We start from the raw sequence: 18,209 nt of genomic DNA, 5'->3' as shown, positions 1-18,209 counted from the left end.
TTCAAGCTAAGGCTAGGTGATAACTTAAAACAGTCTTGGTTCTCATCAATTAGTGAATCTTCTTAATGTATATTTTACAAGGAGTTCAAAACTTTGTTAAATATTAAAAAATATTTGTGTTGTGATATCCCTGTGCATATAAGAATTGCTATATCAAGGTTTAGATGCAGTAATTTAATACGGCTGTTGAATGTGGCAGGTATAATGGAATTGAATATAACGAAGGGCTATGTCCTTTTTTGTAAAACCAGAGGTCAGCATTATATAGAAAATGAATATCATGTACTATATATTTGTAATACCTATGATATACCTAGAAAGAAATATATAACAAAGTTCACTAAAGAACCACTTACTCATTACTCTGTCGTAAATCTTTTGCAAAGCAAAAATGATGCTGTCATATACAGTCTTGGCCTATACTTATACCATGTACAGAAACTGAACTCCAGGACATAGAGCTGCAAAGTTGTATTGCGAACCCACTAAAAACAATGTCAGTCTGATTGTATTATGGGCGAGGGCCTCTTTACTGAATGAATACTGTCTGTCTGTCTGTATTACAGATAAGATTATGTTGTGGTAACAAAGTTACATTTAAATTGTTAGATTGTCAAAAGATGTCATTATTGATTCTGTTGAATAAATGCTACTGTAATAAAAGTTTTATGACAAATGCTCAAAAAAAACTTGTGAATATAAATTAATAAATGTGATTACAGCTAAATCTGTAATATTTCATCGACTGTATATTTTGTTAAATACACAGATTTTTTACATTTTATAGATATCAATGTTTTGAAATATACACAGGTAGTAAGTAAAATGCTCAGAATTAGGATATGCTGAAATTGTGAGTATCTCTCTTTAAACAATGCCAGAATTTCTAATAAGCAGTGAACTAGATCAATATTGCATGGTTTTGTTTCTGAATGATTAATAACAATACACAAAGTGTTATGAACAGAGAACATGTTTGATGTATATATGAAATATATACCTCACATTATATGTTTATCAATTAAACAATGAAAGAAGTTGATTTTCTTGTATTTTCTGAATGCATTAAACTTGATATGATTTCATCTAGCTTGATGTTAAGAATATTGCTGATTTTTTGGTAATTGAAATAATCAGAGAAATGACTTCTAACATAGTAGTACAGAAACTATGAAAGAAGGTAATCAAAGAAGAATTTATCTGCCTTGTCTTTCACCCTTTGCCAGCTCTCAGGACAAAAGTCAATTCTCTCGAGATGGTGTTGCCTTTCAGACCAGACAAAGAAATCACACCATTTCAAACCAGTCATTGCCAGTTGCATCTGGATCTGATGATAGTAGTTACATGTTGCCTTAAGAGCAAGCTGGCCATTGTCCTTCAGGCTGAGGTACTGCAGATCACAGAGGTCCTTATTCCGCAGGTCTGGACACTTCACCTCCAGTAGACCAAAAGGAGGGTTGGAGCTGGGGTCTAGCACCTTCCGGTCTGGAGAAGCAGCCATCCATGCTGCTCTGGGACTTATTACAATCCCACAGGGATATATATTCACATTGCCCTCCTTTAGCTGAAATATCAACATACAATTTTAAATATAGGCACATGTGTACACTTCTTTATATTTATTATGTATGTTGAGATTACTCTCCTTAATCCCAAATATTAACATTCAATGTTAATTACATATACACATGTACATTTATTCAGTTGATCCATTTACACATATGATTTAATCAATCTGAAATGTTTACCTTCCCATATGCCTCTACTGCAAAAAGGCTCATTGGCAATGCCCTCTCTCATTGCCTCTGTGAGAACGGTCCTAGAAGAAGATCTCAGTCTTTCTGCAAACTTCTCTGGTTCTGAAATTTTATTATTATTTTTTTGTAATGTAATGGATTTGGGTGCAACATTTTCTTTTAATGAAATTAATGACATAAAACTTAATGTTAATTAGGTTTATTTTCTGTTTACCTTTTTTACGCTTTGAAATTTCTCCAATTTCGAAGCTGTGACCCTGTGACGTCTCAGACGAACCCACTTCTTGTCCTGCGCCTGGAGTCTGGTAGCCTTCTCTATCTCCACAGCCTCATCCTGACTGACACTGAGTGAGTCTAGCAGAGTTGTCTGACTCTCTGTCAGCACACTGCTGTAGTTGTTCTCTCCTGTCTGCTCAGCACTAATGGGCAAATCAGGAAAAAATCCATCCACAATGTTTATCAGATAATTTCCAGATAATTTCTGTTGATGGCTGATGGTGCTACCCTTAGGAAACAATCCAAAATTAGTTCTTACAAAAGGTGGTGCTGGCTCATCAGTCTGTGGAACTGTTGTTAATAGTGATAGATCAGGATGATTTAACTTCAGGGATGAAAAAAATGGTTCCAATGGTGGAAGGGTAGACCTAATGGGGTTGTAAAGGGTTGATTTCACTGGCCTGTCCTCTCCATCACTCTTGTATCCAGAAACCTTTATCTCTGGTACTGACATACCGGATATTTTGTCCTGGCGAGGGATGTGCCATGTCTGTGGCATGGAGGTCTTGGCAATATCCTGTGGGATGGACTTCATTCCTCTCTGCTTATAGTGGGCCACCAGATATAAAACACCTGTGTAAGAAAAACATATTTTCAGGAACAATGAAATCAGATACTCAGTTTAATATATACAGAAATTACTTATTATTCATTGAAATAGGCTAATGACATACCTGTCACATGACCACAACACTGGCTCTGACCTATGGCACAGCTGCAGCTGGCGCTGACCACTTTAACCACTGGACTGCTCTCTAAGGTGACCTGCATTTCATAGTACATGTACTTGAGTGAAATGAATGTACTAGGCTATCACAATTTAACATAAATGAGATATTTTACAAAATATGTGTTCCTATATTTTATATATATATATATATATATATATATATATATATATATATATAATAATATATAATATATATATTCTGATATCAGACTGATAATATTTTTCTTGACAATACTATGAACCCAACTTACAGTTATATTGTGTGGCGAGTCATTTTCTTCATGGAACGGTAACAACGAGCTGTTATTACGCAAGATGTGTCATCACATGATGCTGCCAAAACCCGATTACAGGTGAAAAAATACAAGACAAGGGAATAATGTTACACGAAATAACATCATTTGAATTTTACATAGATCTAATAACTATCTGACGGTTACGGCCTAGGTTATTGACATGATGGAACTTAGGTTAAAGTAGTTCAAAAACAGCTTTTCAGTTGCACTTCATAATAATTAACGTATGTCCCGTAATTTTCAGGGTGAAGTCAATATGATAACATGTCAAGAGGAAAATAAGCCTTCTTCAATCATAAATCAGCAATGACATAATGACATTGACAGCCATATTGCGATCGCTACTGTACCATTTACAACATTGGAAATTGATGAATGAAACTTACTTCGCAAATTATAAATGAACCCTTCACTATAATATTTGAAGCCTTTGTTCAGTTGGGAAGTCCCGGCACTTCTGCTATTCATCTGTATATAAGTCTCCACGAAGGAAAATGTGAGAGACGGGACAGCCGTCAGATCGCTCCCGGATTTCGTCGCCATCACGATTCGCTGATTACGCGGGTATGACCTCGTTTTGATATTGGTCAAAGGTCACATGCATAAATATTAAGAGTGGCCTATAGCACCCATTGTAGGATTATTATTTTTTTATTGGGCATAGCACCCACACTATATGGGCAAGCTCCGTCACAGACACGGGAAGAGCACCCATCGTACTTAAACGGGCAACAGTACCCACAAGTACCGTCTGAGTCGCGCGGTAAAGTTAGACTCCTGGTTTCAAATTTCTTAATGTGAAATATTTGCTGAGATGTTTATGTGTACTTTTATGACGCTAATTACATGTATTGTCATTATTTGGCACTGGTCCTCTAAAACTCTCAATTCTAGCTTATTACTAAAAATCTTTCTTCTCACTAACAACTGTAATTTAGCAATGGGATAAGATAGGTCTCAACCTTAACACGTAGATGTTATTAATAGTGCTAGGAGATAGAGACGGCCACTCTACTTCACCCCAGACCTATCTCACCCCTAATTTCAAATATCTTTTTAATGAATGCTTATTGAATCTGTCCAATGCAGTAAATACCTGCATGTGAAATGTACATTACAACACATCAGACTGGCAAGATGATCACTCCTATACTGTCATGGCATAGGCATATCTGTTGCACGAGATTTCAATGACTTTAAGAATTGTTCCTTTGTGATTATTTACTGATCTGAGCTGTTGGTATTTATATAGCTTCACTCTTATCAGTTTGGACTCAATTTATTTAAGCTTGGGGTCCAAGCTTTACGGAGCAGAGGGAAGTTGTTATAGTGACTAAGTCAGGACAGCCATCGTCCAAATATTTAAAAAGTCCAAAACTATGTACTCAAGACATGTGAGACTTTATTGTAATATATAAATGACGCTAAGCTTTTTTTTTAATCACTACTGTACATCCTTATCACTACCGCATTGTAAATTGACTTGTCAGCCCATTAATTATTGTATAAGACATTTATAACCTCCATTGGTAATCCCCCTTGGCCGTGTCTGCCATCATATCAACTGGTCAAGGAAGTACTATTGTTTTTCTGTCTGTCCATTGATGAGTCGTCGCCTGACCATTGTTGTCAAAAACTGTATATATACTTAGTATGCTCACATCTAGACAGCGAAGGAGTACGAGTCCCGTATTTGGACTGTCTGTTGGGACGACCACGAGCAGGATAATGCCGCTCGTTGGAAACGCCCTGTGGTTGAGCAGGTACTCCGCTCTCCCACATGTATGTCTTGTGCATTTGTTTGTCATGTACTAAAGAAGTTTGAACTCAACTATGCCTTCGTCTTCATCAAAGCACACTTCATCTTAATTATGAGCTAATTCCCCAGTTGACGCGTACACCACGCGTTGACACAGGCATATATTGGAAAGTTAACTTTCACAGGTATGGAAAGAGTGGGGGGAAACACGTGCAAAGTATTAGTACGCTGATATTATCCTTCAAAAACATCATATGTACAACAATCACTTATCATTATGGCATTACAAAAAGGCCATATTTCCAGACAGCATAACACCACCTTGGGCTGGAGTTCCAAATAATTTGACACCGAAAGCATGTCAGTTAACGCAAAGGAAATAACCCTTGTGTTTTAAAGTGATAGGAACAATGAAGTGTAGGTTGCCATGCATTTTCTAGTATGTCTCACAGTCCCTGAACCACATTATTTTCCTTACTGTTTAGTCTGTCTCACAGTCCCTGAACCACATTATTTCCCCTACTGCCAAGCCCTCTGTGCAATGCTAAAGCCTTAAATGAAGCAAGTCTAGATCTCCTCAGGTCCAGGGTCTGTTAACATCTGCAAGAACCCTAATTCACTTTTGGGGTCGGGTTACAAAGTAAACATATCTATAGCTAACTGGAGCTGCCATGGCTAGCCGGACTGAATCTCGTGTCTCCCTGGGGCTCAATTTAAATGGGCTTGTTTGTTACTATCAAAATTATATATATTCAGACACTAAGCGTTAGTCTATGTAATTTCCGATATGATGGAAATACTAATATTGACCAGATAAAATTCTAAAGGAGCCTTTCTTCAAGCAGTGACTTAACGCCATACATAGCTAGACTTGCTTAGATGATAGACTTCATATAAGGCATCATAGATTTTTCACAAACATGGTACAGGACCCTTAGCCTCATTAGCTTATTGCCTCACCACGTGCGAATTAAGCGTTGGCAGATGTAAATGTTACTGGAGATGTTGGTCCCGCCAGCTGTGGGTGTTTGGTATGGCTCTCCTTAACCCGAACCCTGCAGTGAGTTTTCCTAGAGACGGAAGGGGAGAAAATATCGTTCTGTGACTATGGAAAACCAAAAATGTGGACAACACACCATTGTTTGGGTCTTTTAATTGTAAATATGATTCAAATAGCTTAACCTAGATTTCGATATCCTCCGAATGTACATTTGGTGGAAAATATACATTTATTCCGAGCCAAGGACGAATGTTTATATATAATTAAAAAATGTAACAGCACTAGTATCCATTTTGTCTTTTGTCTTCTACCCGTCAGAACTAGATTAACAACTAGTCTCTGATATGAACATATTTTACAGAAAAAAAGTTGATAGAAAAAAAAGAATATTATATAAGGAAAAGGAGCCCTAAGACTTTCTCCTGAAGCTGTGGAAATCTAGTCTTGCCACATCTTGTAGACTTGCGTGGGCTTGGATATATTTGCTTCAGGGTCTGTATGACAGACGACGTCCCAACACATGCTCAATCACATGTGTCTCCAGGTCACGGAGAATCAGTGGTTAGAGGCCAGTATTGCAATTCTCGTGCGTTTGCCAGGCACGTAGCAAGCCATTTTTTTCGTGTAAGCAATATGGGCTGCAACCACCTTATATTTAGGTGGTATTGAGGGCTTGCCCAACTTTCATTTTTTATGAGACCTGATCGTTTGACGTTTGATGATTTCAATAGCTTCAAAATATGGTGGAAAGACTTCCGCCTGTATCCCCCCTTAAATTTCATTCCAGTCAAATCATATCACCTGAATATATATTCCTCATCCGATAAGGATGAGTTTTAACGTGTTTTGTTTATTTAATCTCAACATACTGAAAGACATATAAATGCCACTCAAAGAAAGTTTTCCTCATCGTTAAAATTTAAGGGGGAGGGGTGGGGTGGGATGGGAATTACGGACGGAAGTCTTACCACCATGGAAATTCAAGTGTGATTTCCTCATACATCGAGTATTTGGTGTTTTTTCTAAGATAATTGATAAATAAATGATAAATAAACAACTGCATTTCAGTGATGATTCACTTATAATCATGACTGTAACAAAACATCCTCATACATGTCGATGGAAAAACAATCATCACCGAAAGCTATGATATGAAGAATAACCTGTTTACTGTAATTTACTATAAATTATTTTTAGCAAAGATCATGTGAATGCTCGAGCGGTTTTTATAATGGTAGCTACGCCCCTGTTTGCATGTGTTGTTGACGCGGCATGGACTCCTTGTAACACCACTATTTGATTATGATTCACAAACACATGCCCATGATATGGTCGGAATCGTGCCACGGATTAGCAGATACTTATCATGAAAACAGGTTTTTATGTAGGTGGCTTGAAACTCGCTTTTACAAAGGCCTATAGGTTCGATTACAATGCATTTCGTTTTACAGTTTCTCTTTTCTTAATATGCTCACGTCAAAACTGATTTAAATTCTAACCACAGATTAAAAAATAACACAATAAATAGTATGCCAAATTATCGTTACCATGACAACCCTGTGATATTTCACCTTATGTAAGAGAGTAATGCAGATGATACTGTCGGCTGTAAATTTTTATAAGTTGCTTCATCGCGATCAATAAACACTGGGTATCTATACAATTATATGTGTGATCAAAGGCCATATGATAGATTATGTGGTCTCTGGTGTGATGGAGGAGAATTTGCGTCGCTAGTTTTCTCGATAATCTGAACACATGTATGTAGCGTGAAACCGGCAGATACTTTAGAAGAAAGTGTTTGCCCTACCTGTAACAACGATGTCCCGTGTCGATAAAAGGGATATAATGTGGAGATGAATGACATGTACTTTTATCTTGGCCTGTTTATGATGATACATACTGCGATCTTTCACAATAATCCCTCTGGCTATCAGATTGAAGGTGCGTTGTAAACATAACCGGTATTTCTATTATTGTATTTATAAAGTTCTTCGAACGTTCTCCATATGCGTCCGTCATATACATCGCGCACTACCCTTTATCTTCTCAAACGACTGTTACAAGTTCGAAGAATCTTGGTACAAGTAGAAAAGTCTTAAGACTATTCCCTACAATTCTGTAACTTACACATTGTACCCTAAATGGGTCGAGCTTTCGTTCGAGGGAATATCAGAAGGACAACGATACAGTTATTTCCAATGTTGTAGAAAGATCTCCACTTACTTAGGAAAACACTGAGATATTGTATTCATGTCGGAATGATATTTTCAGCCCCTGTCAGATCAGAACCTGAACATGCGATGTCCGCGTCTGTGTCAGACTAAAGGCCTATAAGATGTTTAGCAACACTGGGACGTAATAGCCACAGATCTTCTCCAAACAAGGGAATATACATCTTGTGAGAATGACTTCTTCGACAGGGAAATTGACAGCAATGCGACATCACAATTAATTACGTGATATTTACTCGCAATCTGAGTTATGGATCGTCAATTTAAACAGGACAATATAGACGAATTTCACAAAAGGCACTGAGATCCAACATGTCTATGAGATACTCAGAGAACGCGCCCGCCTGTGCTATCCGGTCATAATCGCTACTCGACTTAAGAAATTACGAGTTGGTTCGTGTAGCATATTTGACTGGGCTCCAAGAGAGACAAAGTGCTATTCTTTTGGGGCAGCTAGGGACACTTGCTAGGACAAAAGGGGCAACGCATCGCCCTTTGTTCACCACTGAACCTTTCAATCCCTCGAAACATGCACCTCACAAGATTTGCCAACTCCACAGACAAGGCGTAACTGATACTGGTAGCAAGAGCGAGTGCAGCTTAATAAGGCGTGTTAGCTTGCGTAATACCGCTTTCTTTGTCAGGCTCTTTGGTGATAAGAATATTGAGGTCATGTGAACGTTGATTTCAAACGTACTGAAATGTGTGAAAGTGAAATTACATGAGCCAAGTAATTGACATGATGGAAACATATGATCATCTTGCTTGAATACAGGTAACATGATGGTGTATGAACCGTTCATATACATACCCCTGAAATCCGGTATGATACATAAATATCTAAGGTGTGTAAACATTTGCAAATTTGAAAATTTACATGTTTCCCCACCTAAGTAAATTCACATGTTTCCAACCCCAGTTAACTTAGAACGAAATCGGAAATTTCAGCACCCACTGAAATTCAAAGGAATGCATTGGAAATGCTGTATGATCATGTATTTACCGGGGTGTCTGTTTTGCAATTCATATTTGGAAATCCCTGACAATCCGGTCAGGGCATACATGAACGAGGTGCTTGTGCATACGAAAATGTACGATGAGCATATGTTTCAAAGGTATAGATTCATATGAAATATATGCCCGAAGTTAGGAAATATCTGAAAACATACGTAAACCCGGTCATGGCATGTATTTCCTACTGTATTTACGTATATTTCAATGGTTTACTATCCGGTTTTTGGTGCTGTGTTCCTCTTTGTCTCTCCCCCTCTCCCTCCTCCTCTATCTGTTTTTTTTCTCCCTCCCTCTCCTTTTCCTTCTGTCCATGTCTCCTCTGTCTCTGTCTCCCCCTCTGTGTGTAGCAAATGTAGTCGTAATGCACTACATGATAGATACACTACTTGGTTCAATGGTGTGTCCGGTCTGCGTCGTGAGCTGATAATAAGCCTAACCTGCCTGAGTGTGCCAGAATCACCCCATATAGATTATTAATCCGTTTAATGGTGGTGACGGTGGTGTGATGATGATGATGATGATGATGATGATGATGATTCAGCTGATCACAGACCGGCATATGATAACACAAATGCAGCTGACTGTTAACAGCATGTATTCACTACCTATTGCCGAGAAACTCTCCCTTTTGGACAATAAAGATAACACACCTTATGGATAATGACTTCTGTATAGTATAATAATGCGATGATTCGGTATAGATTACAATGACGCTGTCTAGCAAGAGTGAAGTACTACAACATGGAACAGGCTTATGTTATCCAATGGAGATTAAACAAGCCCATCCAATATGATGGTACGTGAGTGTATGTTTACGTTAGCCAGCTCCATATCGATGCACATTGGATTCGCAGATGTGGTTTAAATCTAAGCCAAGATACAACTGATATACTTTCAAGGACAATAAAAACAGTACACGTTTACAGATGTCATATACCACGTGCTGATAATAAGCGTTACAAAACACAAAAAGTTTAAATCCTTCATTTTCCCAATAATTCATGTTCTGTGTGAGAACACATGTTAACGTTTATGGTTACAATCCTGATTCTATGATAGAGTTAACCAACTGCGTGTTTTCTCAGCTTTCACAATTGCCCAAATATCCTCTCTGAACCATTTCTAAGGTGGTGAGGTGAAATTGGGTTTTACGTCGTGCTTGAGAATATTTCGCTCATATGACGACGTGCATGCGTGTGTATGTGTATGTGCCGCTGCTTGTATTAGCCCAGACTTAAGCTGGTTTTATAGTGCTAGCCCACTGAGATACCATGCCGCAGTGAAGCATGAATACCCCACTCAGACACATTATCCTGACTCCGAGCCGACCAGTCCTTGTTGTACCCATTAATGCCGAGCGCCAAGCAGGGACCAACAAGTACCATATTTTAACGTCTTTTGGTTTGACGCGGTCGGGGATCGAACCCGCGACCTTCCGCGCTCCGGGCGGACGAACCATGTCTAAGGCGAAGATAAGACTATGTCGGCTACAAAGAGCCAGTTGTATGTTTATGTTTTGTTCTGCTTTCTTCTGAGGTGATGAATTAGGTGACATAGACATAAAGTCAAGACTGGGAGACTCGTGTAAGAATTCATGTGTCACTTCGCTAACGCTCGGCAAATACAAGAATTCCATGACAACATCATTATGACAACATGCTCTTATAATCATTAGTGCCATATGTCTGTGTGTTATTTAACACGAGACATCGGAAAAACATATTGGTATTGATGTTCACAAATAATTTTACATCAAGCAGTGGTCACTGAGAATGTATATTGGCCCAGAAATATTGTGGTAAAAGTATATTTTGGTATATTGAAAATGTTTTTGTACCTATCACTTTGGTTTGTGTATTTGCTGTAATTGTCTTATGCAGTATATACCAAAACATATTAGAACATCGTTTTAATTGTGTCTTGAAATGGCTGAAATAGGGTCACAACTGCTTCACTCTTTACATGCTTAGGTTTCACCTTTCCATTGCCTTTTGTGACACTCGGTTTCTAATGGTTTAAAAGACTTTAACCTGTCAATAAAAGTCTTAAGTTACCATTTTGTGTATGAGCTTTGTGAACAAATAAGATTAGGCGCACAAAATGACCTTGACCTCACAAATGAGACCCGTGAATGTCAAAGTAATCTAGCACGCTGTCTACGTTGCGTGACCCGTGTGTACTTTGTCACATATGTATTTTCTTACCTGTAATCTAATCTGTAGGTATTGTTTCTTGTAAGAAATGCTTTCAATGACGCAAATATACTCAAACATCAAAGTGCACAAAAGCAGTTTAATAAAATGTAATTTTGACTTTACAACCCTCCAACTGTTATTGTCGAAATATTTAAATTTTCGTTTAGAACGTGTTGATATACTGTTGTGTCAGCTCTTGCTTCATGGTTATCCTTGGCTAGAGCACTGGTCAAATGGCTGTTCACCATTAGGGTCACGGGTATCACAGTTATATCCCGATAAGGAGACATTGCATTTCACTGACGGCCTATAGAAGTACACACTGTAGTTTGTTGTTGTTTAACCACCGCACTCAGCAACATTCCAGTTGTATGGCGGCGGTCTGTAAATACTCGGACCAGACAATCCAGTGACTGACGTCATGAGCATCTATTTACAGTGTTGGGGCGCGATGACATTCAGTAGAATGTTGAGCATTTTTAAAATTATGTATGACAAGGTTTAGTGACATCGATGTATGTAATTCCTGCATAGCTTCTACCTCTTTACATCATTAATGTAAATCCTGAATTTGTGGGTGCTGTTGTATTAAAACCAAACTTCAGTAGGCAGCCATCCGTAAATACTCGAATCTGGACCAGACGATTCAGTGATTACCAGCATGAGCATTCGGTGATTATCAGCATGAGCATCGATCTACGCCATTGGGATACGATGAACATGTGTCAATCAAGTCAGCCTGACCACCCGATCCCGTTAATCGCCTCTAACGACAAGCATGGGTTACTGAAGACCAATTTATTTCTAACCCGGATCTTCACGTGGCCGTGTGGTGTCCAAAACATGGCCACAGAACAGAACAGGTGTTCCTGCGACATAACTACTGCTGGTTATCACACTATGTCAGAAAATGGAACGAGGTTTCAGAACTGACAAAAGACGTTTTTGTCAACCAATGGTTGACAAAGACTGAGAGATGTCAACTGCAAGGTGTCACAAATTGCACAATATGCACCTGTTACGACATACATTGATTGTTAAATGCATACACAATGCACATGTACAGTCACAAGCTATGTAGAGCACAACTTACACTTAATCATATCATGTTGGACCACATATGTGGTATATTCGATACTGCAACTGTGCGGGGAGAGGAACGTCACGGATTAGTGCAGGCAGCCACACACACGTGCACGTCATTACCAGTGCAAGAATCTTGAACCAGACTTTAAAACTCAATACCCCTATCACATCGCACGCAGGCTGCTAAAACAACTACGAAACATCTGCATGAGTGTAATAAGTTACACGTTGTCACTTTGTTTCTGTCAAGATTCACTTATTCTCTAAATCTATTCATTTTTATGACGTTTAGTGACGTTAACTATATACTTACTCACACACTCAGGATTTGCGATAGTAATGTTTATATAACTAAATTTAGATGGTTTTCGGATCAAAGGTGCTCTCGAATCTTCTAGGACTGCATAAACCACTCCAGCACAGTACAGAAACATTTCAGAAGATTTTGTCAGGCGACAAAAGCTGGTTGGTTGGTTGGTTGGTTTAACGCTGCACTCAGCAATATTACAGCTACATTAATATGACGGTAGTCTGTAGATAATCGAGTCTGGACCAGATGATCCAGTGATCAACAGCATAGGAATCCATCTAAGCAATTGGGATACGATGACATGTGTCAACGAAGTTAGCGAGTCTGACCACCCGATCCCGTTAGAAGCCTCTTACGACAAGCATGGGTTACTGAAGACCAGTTTCAACGGCATGCCTCTCACATTACACTAAGACCAGCTAATTGCAGCACATCATGTGTAGTCCTATTGTGAGCTTGACCACTGTTGCTGCTCTAGGTGATCATCGCGAACATTATTGCAATTACTGCTATAGTACTGTACTTTGAAATGTCATCGTACTGCCATTGAATATAGTACTGCGCCATATACTAGTACTGTAATAACTCTGAAGTAATGTGTATTACTTTGTTAACTTAGTTAATTTTCCTTGTTTATTGTAGTACTATTTTGTGTTTTTGTAGTCTTTCTAGTAGATTATATAGGTTACCCTACTGTTTCAATTTTAATATCGACAGGTAACAAATCGCACACATGCTGATATTTTGCTTGATTGTTGTTTACGCAGTTCTCGGCAATATTCCAGATATATGATGGGTTAATTTACTGTTTCAATTTCGATATGGACAGGTAACAAATCGCACACATGCTGATATTTTGCTTGATTGTTGTTTACGCAGCTCTCGGCAATATTCCAGATATATGATGGGTTAATTTACTGTTTCAATTTCGATATGGACAGGTAACAAATCGCACACATGCTGATATTTTGCTTGATTGTTGTTTACGCAGCTCTCGGCAATATTCCAGATATATGATGGGTTAATTTACTGTTTCAATTTCGATATGGACAGGTAACAAATCGCACACATGCTGATATTTTGTCTGTTTGCTGTTTAACAGCATGAGCATCGGTGTACGCAATTGAGATGGGGAAGCGAGCCTGACCACCCGATCCCATTAATTGCCTCTTACGACAAGCATGGGTTGCTGAAGATCAATTCTAACCCGGACCTTCACAGGTCCTGACCGTTACGATAATCGCTGTATTTACATGTGTGGGTACAGCCGCATTCACCAGGACCAATATGAGACCATTCGTAGTGAGTGAATACATTATGTTAACATCAGCAACATTTTAGTTTTGGTTTAGTTTAACACGCAGGCCTGTGATCAATTGAATCATCATCATCATCATCATCATCATCATCATCATCATCACCATCACCATCACCATCACCATCACCATCACCATCACCATCATCATCATCATCGTCATCATCATCACCACCACCATTAAACGGATTAAAATACATAAGTGGAACAAACGAGGATGGGGTGATTCTGGCATACTCAGACCGGTTAGGCTGTCACTAAACGTAAACCTAGCACAGAATTAACGTCTTCTGGGAAGCGCTGCCCAGTCGAACCTACCAAGACTCCCCAACACTGCAACCTTCTGTATAACTTACTGTAGAGGCAGACAGGTGCTCTACAAACTCAACTCTGTATACATTCTTAAAATAGCTCGCCCCTGCTTGAGGTGAGTGTAACACGTAGTACTGACATCTGACCCAAATTAGCTACAACCAAGTGTTTTGTTCTGGCTGTAGTCTTATCTGGGAATCGCACCATGTTACCTGAGCGTGCTCCTCTGACATTTAGTAAACATTAAAATCTTGTAGATATCTGTTAAGTAGTTATACTGTACTGGCATCATTGATATCATCATATACTATATGTGAAACATAGTATCATTGTATCTAACAAGCAGTGCATTCATGACCATATTTGTCACAGAGCGAGAGGTTGGCAGAGACAGCGTTCTGACACAGACTGGGAGACAAGAAGGGAAGGCAGAAACAGATAGAGGAAGAAAGAGAGGGGGTGGGGGAGAGAAATGTAGAAGAGAGACAGGGTCACAAAGAAAGAGAAGAAGGGAGAGAGGGAGATACAAAGAGCGGGGAAGACAGAGGAAGACAGAGAGGGATGTTTTATGTGGCAGTGTTTTTCATTGTGTAACATTGTTCCAAGTGTAGTATAATATGCTTTTCAAAACAAGAAGAGGAAACTGAATTTCAATTTTGATAGGAAGTATAAGCGCTCACAAACTTTTCAAGGACAGGCATCTTATGAACGAACCACCATTTCTCTTCATCACCACCTCTAAACACACCGCATGGGATGCACGTTCATAACGCAGTAGCCCCATGCACGTGCATGGGGTGTCATTCTTAATTATGACGGTTTTCAAGAAGGTCGATAATTTGGACAATCATCCTGCATCACACAGTTGCTAATGTTTGTTTCTAGCCAGGTTTTTTTTGTTTGAAATTGAAAATCGAACGCATGCAAATTTCATGTCATGCACCAATCATCTTTCAAGAGCGATTACTGTACAAACAACTATGTTATAAGGAACTGCAAGTGGTGATGCCCCCTAAAACATTCATTATTATCATATCAGCATTGATTGACTTCGGTAAATCCCCCATTAATGAAGTTCCCCTACATGTTTAAGAGGATATTATTGTTTTTGTGGATAGTGATGAGGGGCAGTGTTCTGGAAGGTACTACAGGGTACTTCAACCCGATGGGCCTTTCCACTATATTCTGAACCAGGGAGTAAAGGATTAGTAAAGGTTTTAAACCAGGAGATATCTGATAGGTACAAGACACTTATCAATGACCTGCACCTATTCGGCGGCGTGTGCGCTTTAACGTACGGAATACTGTAGGGACCACTTTCAGTATATTCACCTTTGAATCTGGAAAAAAGTTTCAGAACTCCAGGTTTCTTTCTAATACATAGTAATTGTCTCTAAAGTTGAGAATGTGACATTATCCGACTTGTCAAATAAGACCACAAACCCAAGGCGAGGCATTATTCTTTCATGACGTATTTAACAAAACGACATGATAGCCATAGATACTTGCATGGACAGAAACATTCCCGTCACAGCCGTTTCTTCAACCCTCACAGCCTCACAACACCACCACGTACTGCATGTGCCACGTGACAACCATCTCACTCACAGATATGGTATCAACCAAGCCACCTTCTAAAGAGCTAACTACCCGTGAAGGTCCGGGTTAGAATATTGATCTTCAGTAACCCATGCATGTCGTAAGAGGCGACTAACGGGATCGGGTGGTCAGGCTCGCTGACTTACCAATTCCAGCGTATAACACAAGGATCTCAGCGCTACGACTGTCGTATGTCTGTGTTTGAAAGTTTAAGCATGATGCGAACAATAATTGTAGTGTTGGGAAGGGTGTAGGGATTGTACAATAAGGATGACCCACACAAAATGGCAATACACGCAATCATATCACAAATGAAATTTCACACATGAAACCTTGACAGACCACCACCAAATGCATAATCATGCTCGATCCCTACTTTCTATGATACAATACACCCAAGAAATGTGTCCCTTTCACCATTCCAAAGTATATCAATATTTTAAAGGATACTCCACACAAACACGGATACATAAATGGCTTGTGAAATGTAAAGACGGTGTGGTTCGGTGACAGTAAGTATATGGATGTTTGTTTGTTTCTCACTCTAATCAAATCCTCAAAAGTTGACATGTGCGCTCATGCGTACGCTCGTCACGCTGAAGACCCAGGTTCGATTCCCCACATGGGTACAATGAGTGAAGCCCATTGCTGGTGTCCCGTGCCGTGATATTGCTGGAATATGGCTCAAAGCGACGTAAAATCTCACTCTAACTTATGTTATTTCTTTAACAGTTTAGTAGATGCGCATGTTTAATTTAAATAAACAGATAAAGTTATATATTATGCCGTTCAAATCTACGATAACATGTCTAAATTCACGTGTGTCAAGAAGTGCCTATGTATTTTGTTGAACTAATTAACGCCTTCGCCGGCATATTCACAATGTGAACATCCGGGAAAACAAAGTACACTTAAAATAATATATGACGAAAACATTACAAAAAGTTTATAAAATGGTGCTTACTTGAAAACAAACACTGAAATCAAAGACGAAAATCGAAAAGATTCTTTTGCAAACATTAAACGTTATTACGATAAGTGTTCCTAATCTGAAATGTGTTCTTCTCTCAAGACGTCTGTGTCTTGTGTACTGCGAAGTACATGCAAATATACAGACACGTGTGGTTTTCCATCAACACTGTTTCTGTCTCTGTAACGAAGTGACAACTTAATATACCACATTCGCTGCTTTCTCTTGCTTCTTATTCCTGTGAAATACTGCTGACAACGGTATAAAATACCATTCGTTGATTCACCCTGAGTCGTTAGAACCACGTTTTATGTCCTTGTGTTTTCTTTGTAGACGAGTGAGGCAAACAACGGGTGTCAGATTCAAGACAAGCCGAAGGAACCTCTGAATATTGGGCTTCTGACACTGGTTATTATTGACAGCTGATCTGTATAACTGTTGGATTAAATCATGGAATAAAGTGAGGTATTGAACACAAGGTTTGGAAATAATATAGTACACAGATGTAAGGTAATAGCTGTCTCAATACGGAGAACACCTCCTTGTTCGCTAGTCACCTAGCGCCAGTGGAAACGTAACCTGATACGTGCAGAGAACAAAGCGTTCAAAATTATTACACACGCAAGGAAGAGTGCTGCTTGTCCTAGTCTAGACTTATGTCGTGTATATTATGCTGGGGGATCAACATCTGCCCACTCATTATAGGTTCCACTACATTAAATCAGTATCGCTTGCTCGCTGAGCCTGTCCGAACAAGTAAAGAGAGACAGAGACATGTGACAGATGTGATTGGATGAAATAGTGTAAGATGTTTGTTTTTTTAAAAGCACATCCAACCAGTAATTAAAACTGACCACAATTTTAAGTACATGTATTTAGTGCTGTCATTTTTATCACCATCACTTATGCTTATTGTGTGTACAGATATTTTCCAGAAGGTGACATTTGGTGCGGAACTGGGGTTGATATGTTCCGCTTCCTGTGCTCGCCAAACGAGCAGGACAAGTTGGCCTGATATTTTGTTTTATGGTAGTTTAAAGACCAGAGTGTACCCATGTGTACATGGAGTGGCTGTTGATAGCCTGCCTATTTTTAAAAAAATTATAAGGTTACTATAGAAGTCTATGGGTAAACATTTGGTGGTGTGTAACCTATACTGGCTTGAGGAAACCAAGGGAGACTACTGCGGGTGTTCATGAGACCAACACAGACTTATACCCACTCATTATACTGTCACAAGGAAGACTACAGCGGCTGTTCGTGAAACCAACTGAACGTCAGTTTCGCGGTATTTGCCTCGGATACAATTTCATTTTCCTCAATACTTTTACAACCTTTATACAGCAAACATTTCTC

At 39.1% G+C, this 18,209-nt stretch overlaps 2 protein-coding genes across 2 annotated transcripts; both read right to left on the bottom strand.

Moving 5' to 3' along the window:
- Positions 1 to 1,119: 1,119 nt before the first annotated feature.
- LOC124278923 lies at positions 1,120 to 1,781 on the bottom strand. Its single transcript, XM_046714756.1, has 2 exons — positions 1,749 to 1,781; positions 1,120 to 1,564 (listed from the first exon to the last, which is right to left on the bottom strand). The coding sequence occupies exons 1-2, from the start codon at positions 1,779 to 1,781 to the stop codon at positions 1,169 to 1,171; spliced, it is 429 nt and encodes a 142-aa protein (XP_046570712.1). The 3' UTR covers positions 1,120 to 1,168.
- Positions 1,782 to 1,956: 175 nt separating this feature from the next.
- Positions 1,957 to 2,820, bottom strand: LOC124278911. The gene is made up of 2 exons (XM_046714746.1): positions 2,708 to 2,820; positions 1,957 to 2,606 (listed from the first exon to the last, which is right to left on the bottom strand). The coding sequence occupies exons 1-2, from the start codon at positions 2,814 to 2,816 to the stop codon at positions 1,957 to 1,959; spliced, it is 759 nt and encodes a 252-aa protein (XP_046570702.1). The 5' UTR covers positions 2,817 to 2,820.
- Positions 2,821 to 18,209: the final 15,389 nt, after the last annotated feature.

This window comes from Haliotis rubra, unplaced genomic scaffold (genome assembly GCF_003918875.1).
Source record: "Haliotis rubra isolate DU_JTF1 unplaced genomic scaffold, ASM391887v1 Scf1064, whole genome shotgun sequence".
NCBI lineage: Eukaryota > Metazoa > Mollusca > Gastropoda > Lepetellida > Haliotidae > Haliotis > Haliotis rubra.
The sequence above is the reverse complement of the archived record's forward strand: the minus strand, read 5'-3'. Positions and strand labels throughout refer to the sequence as shown.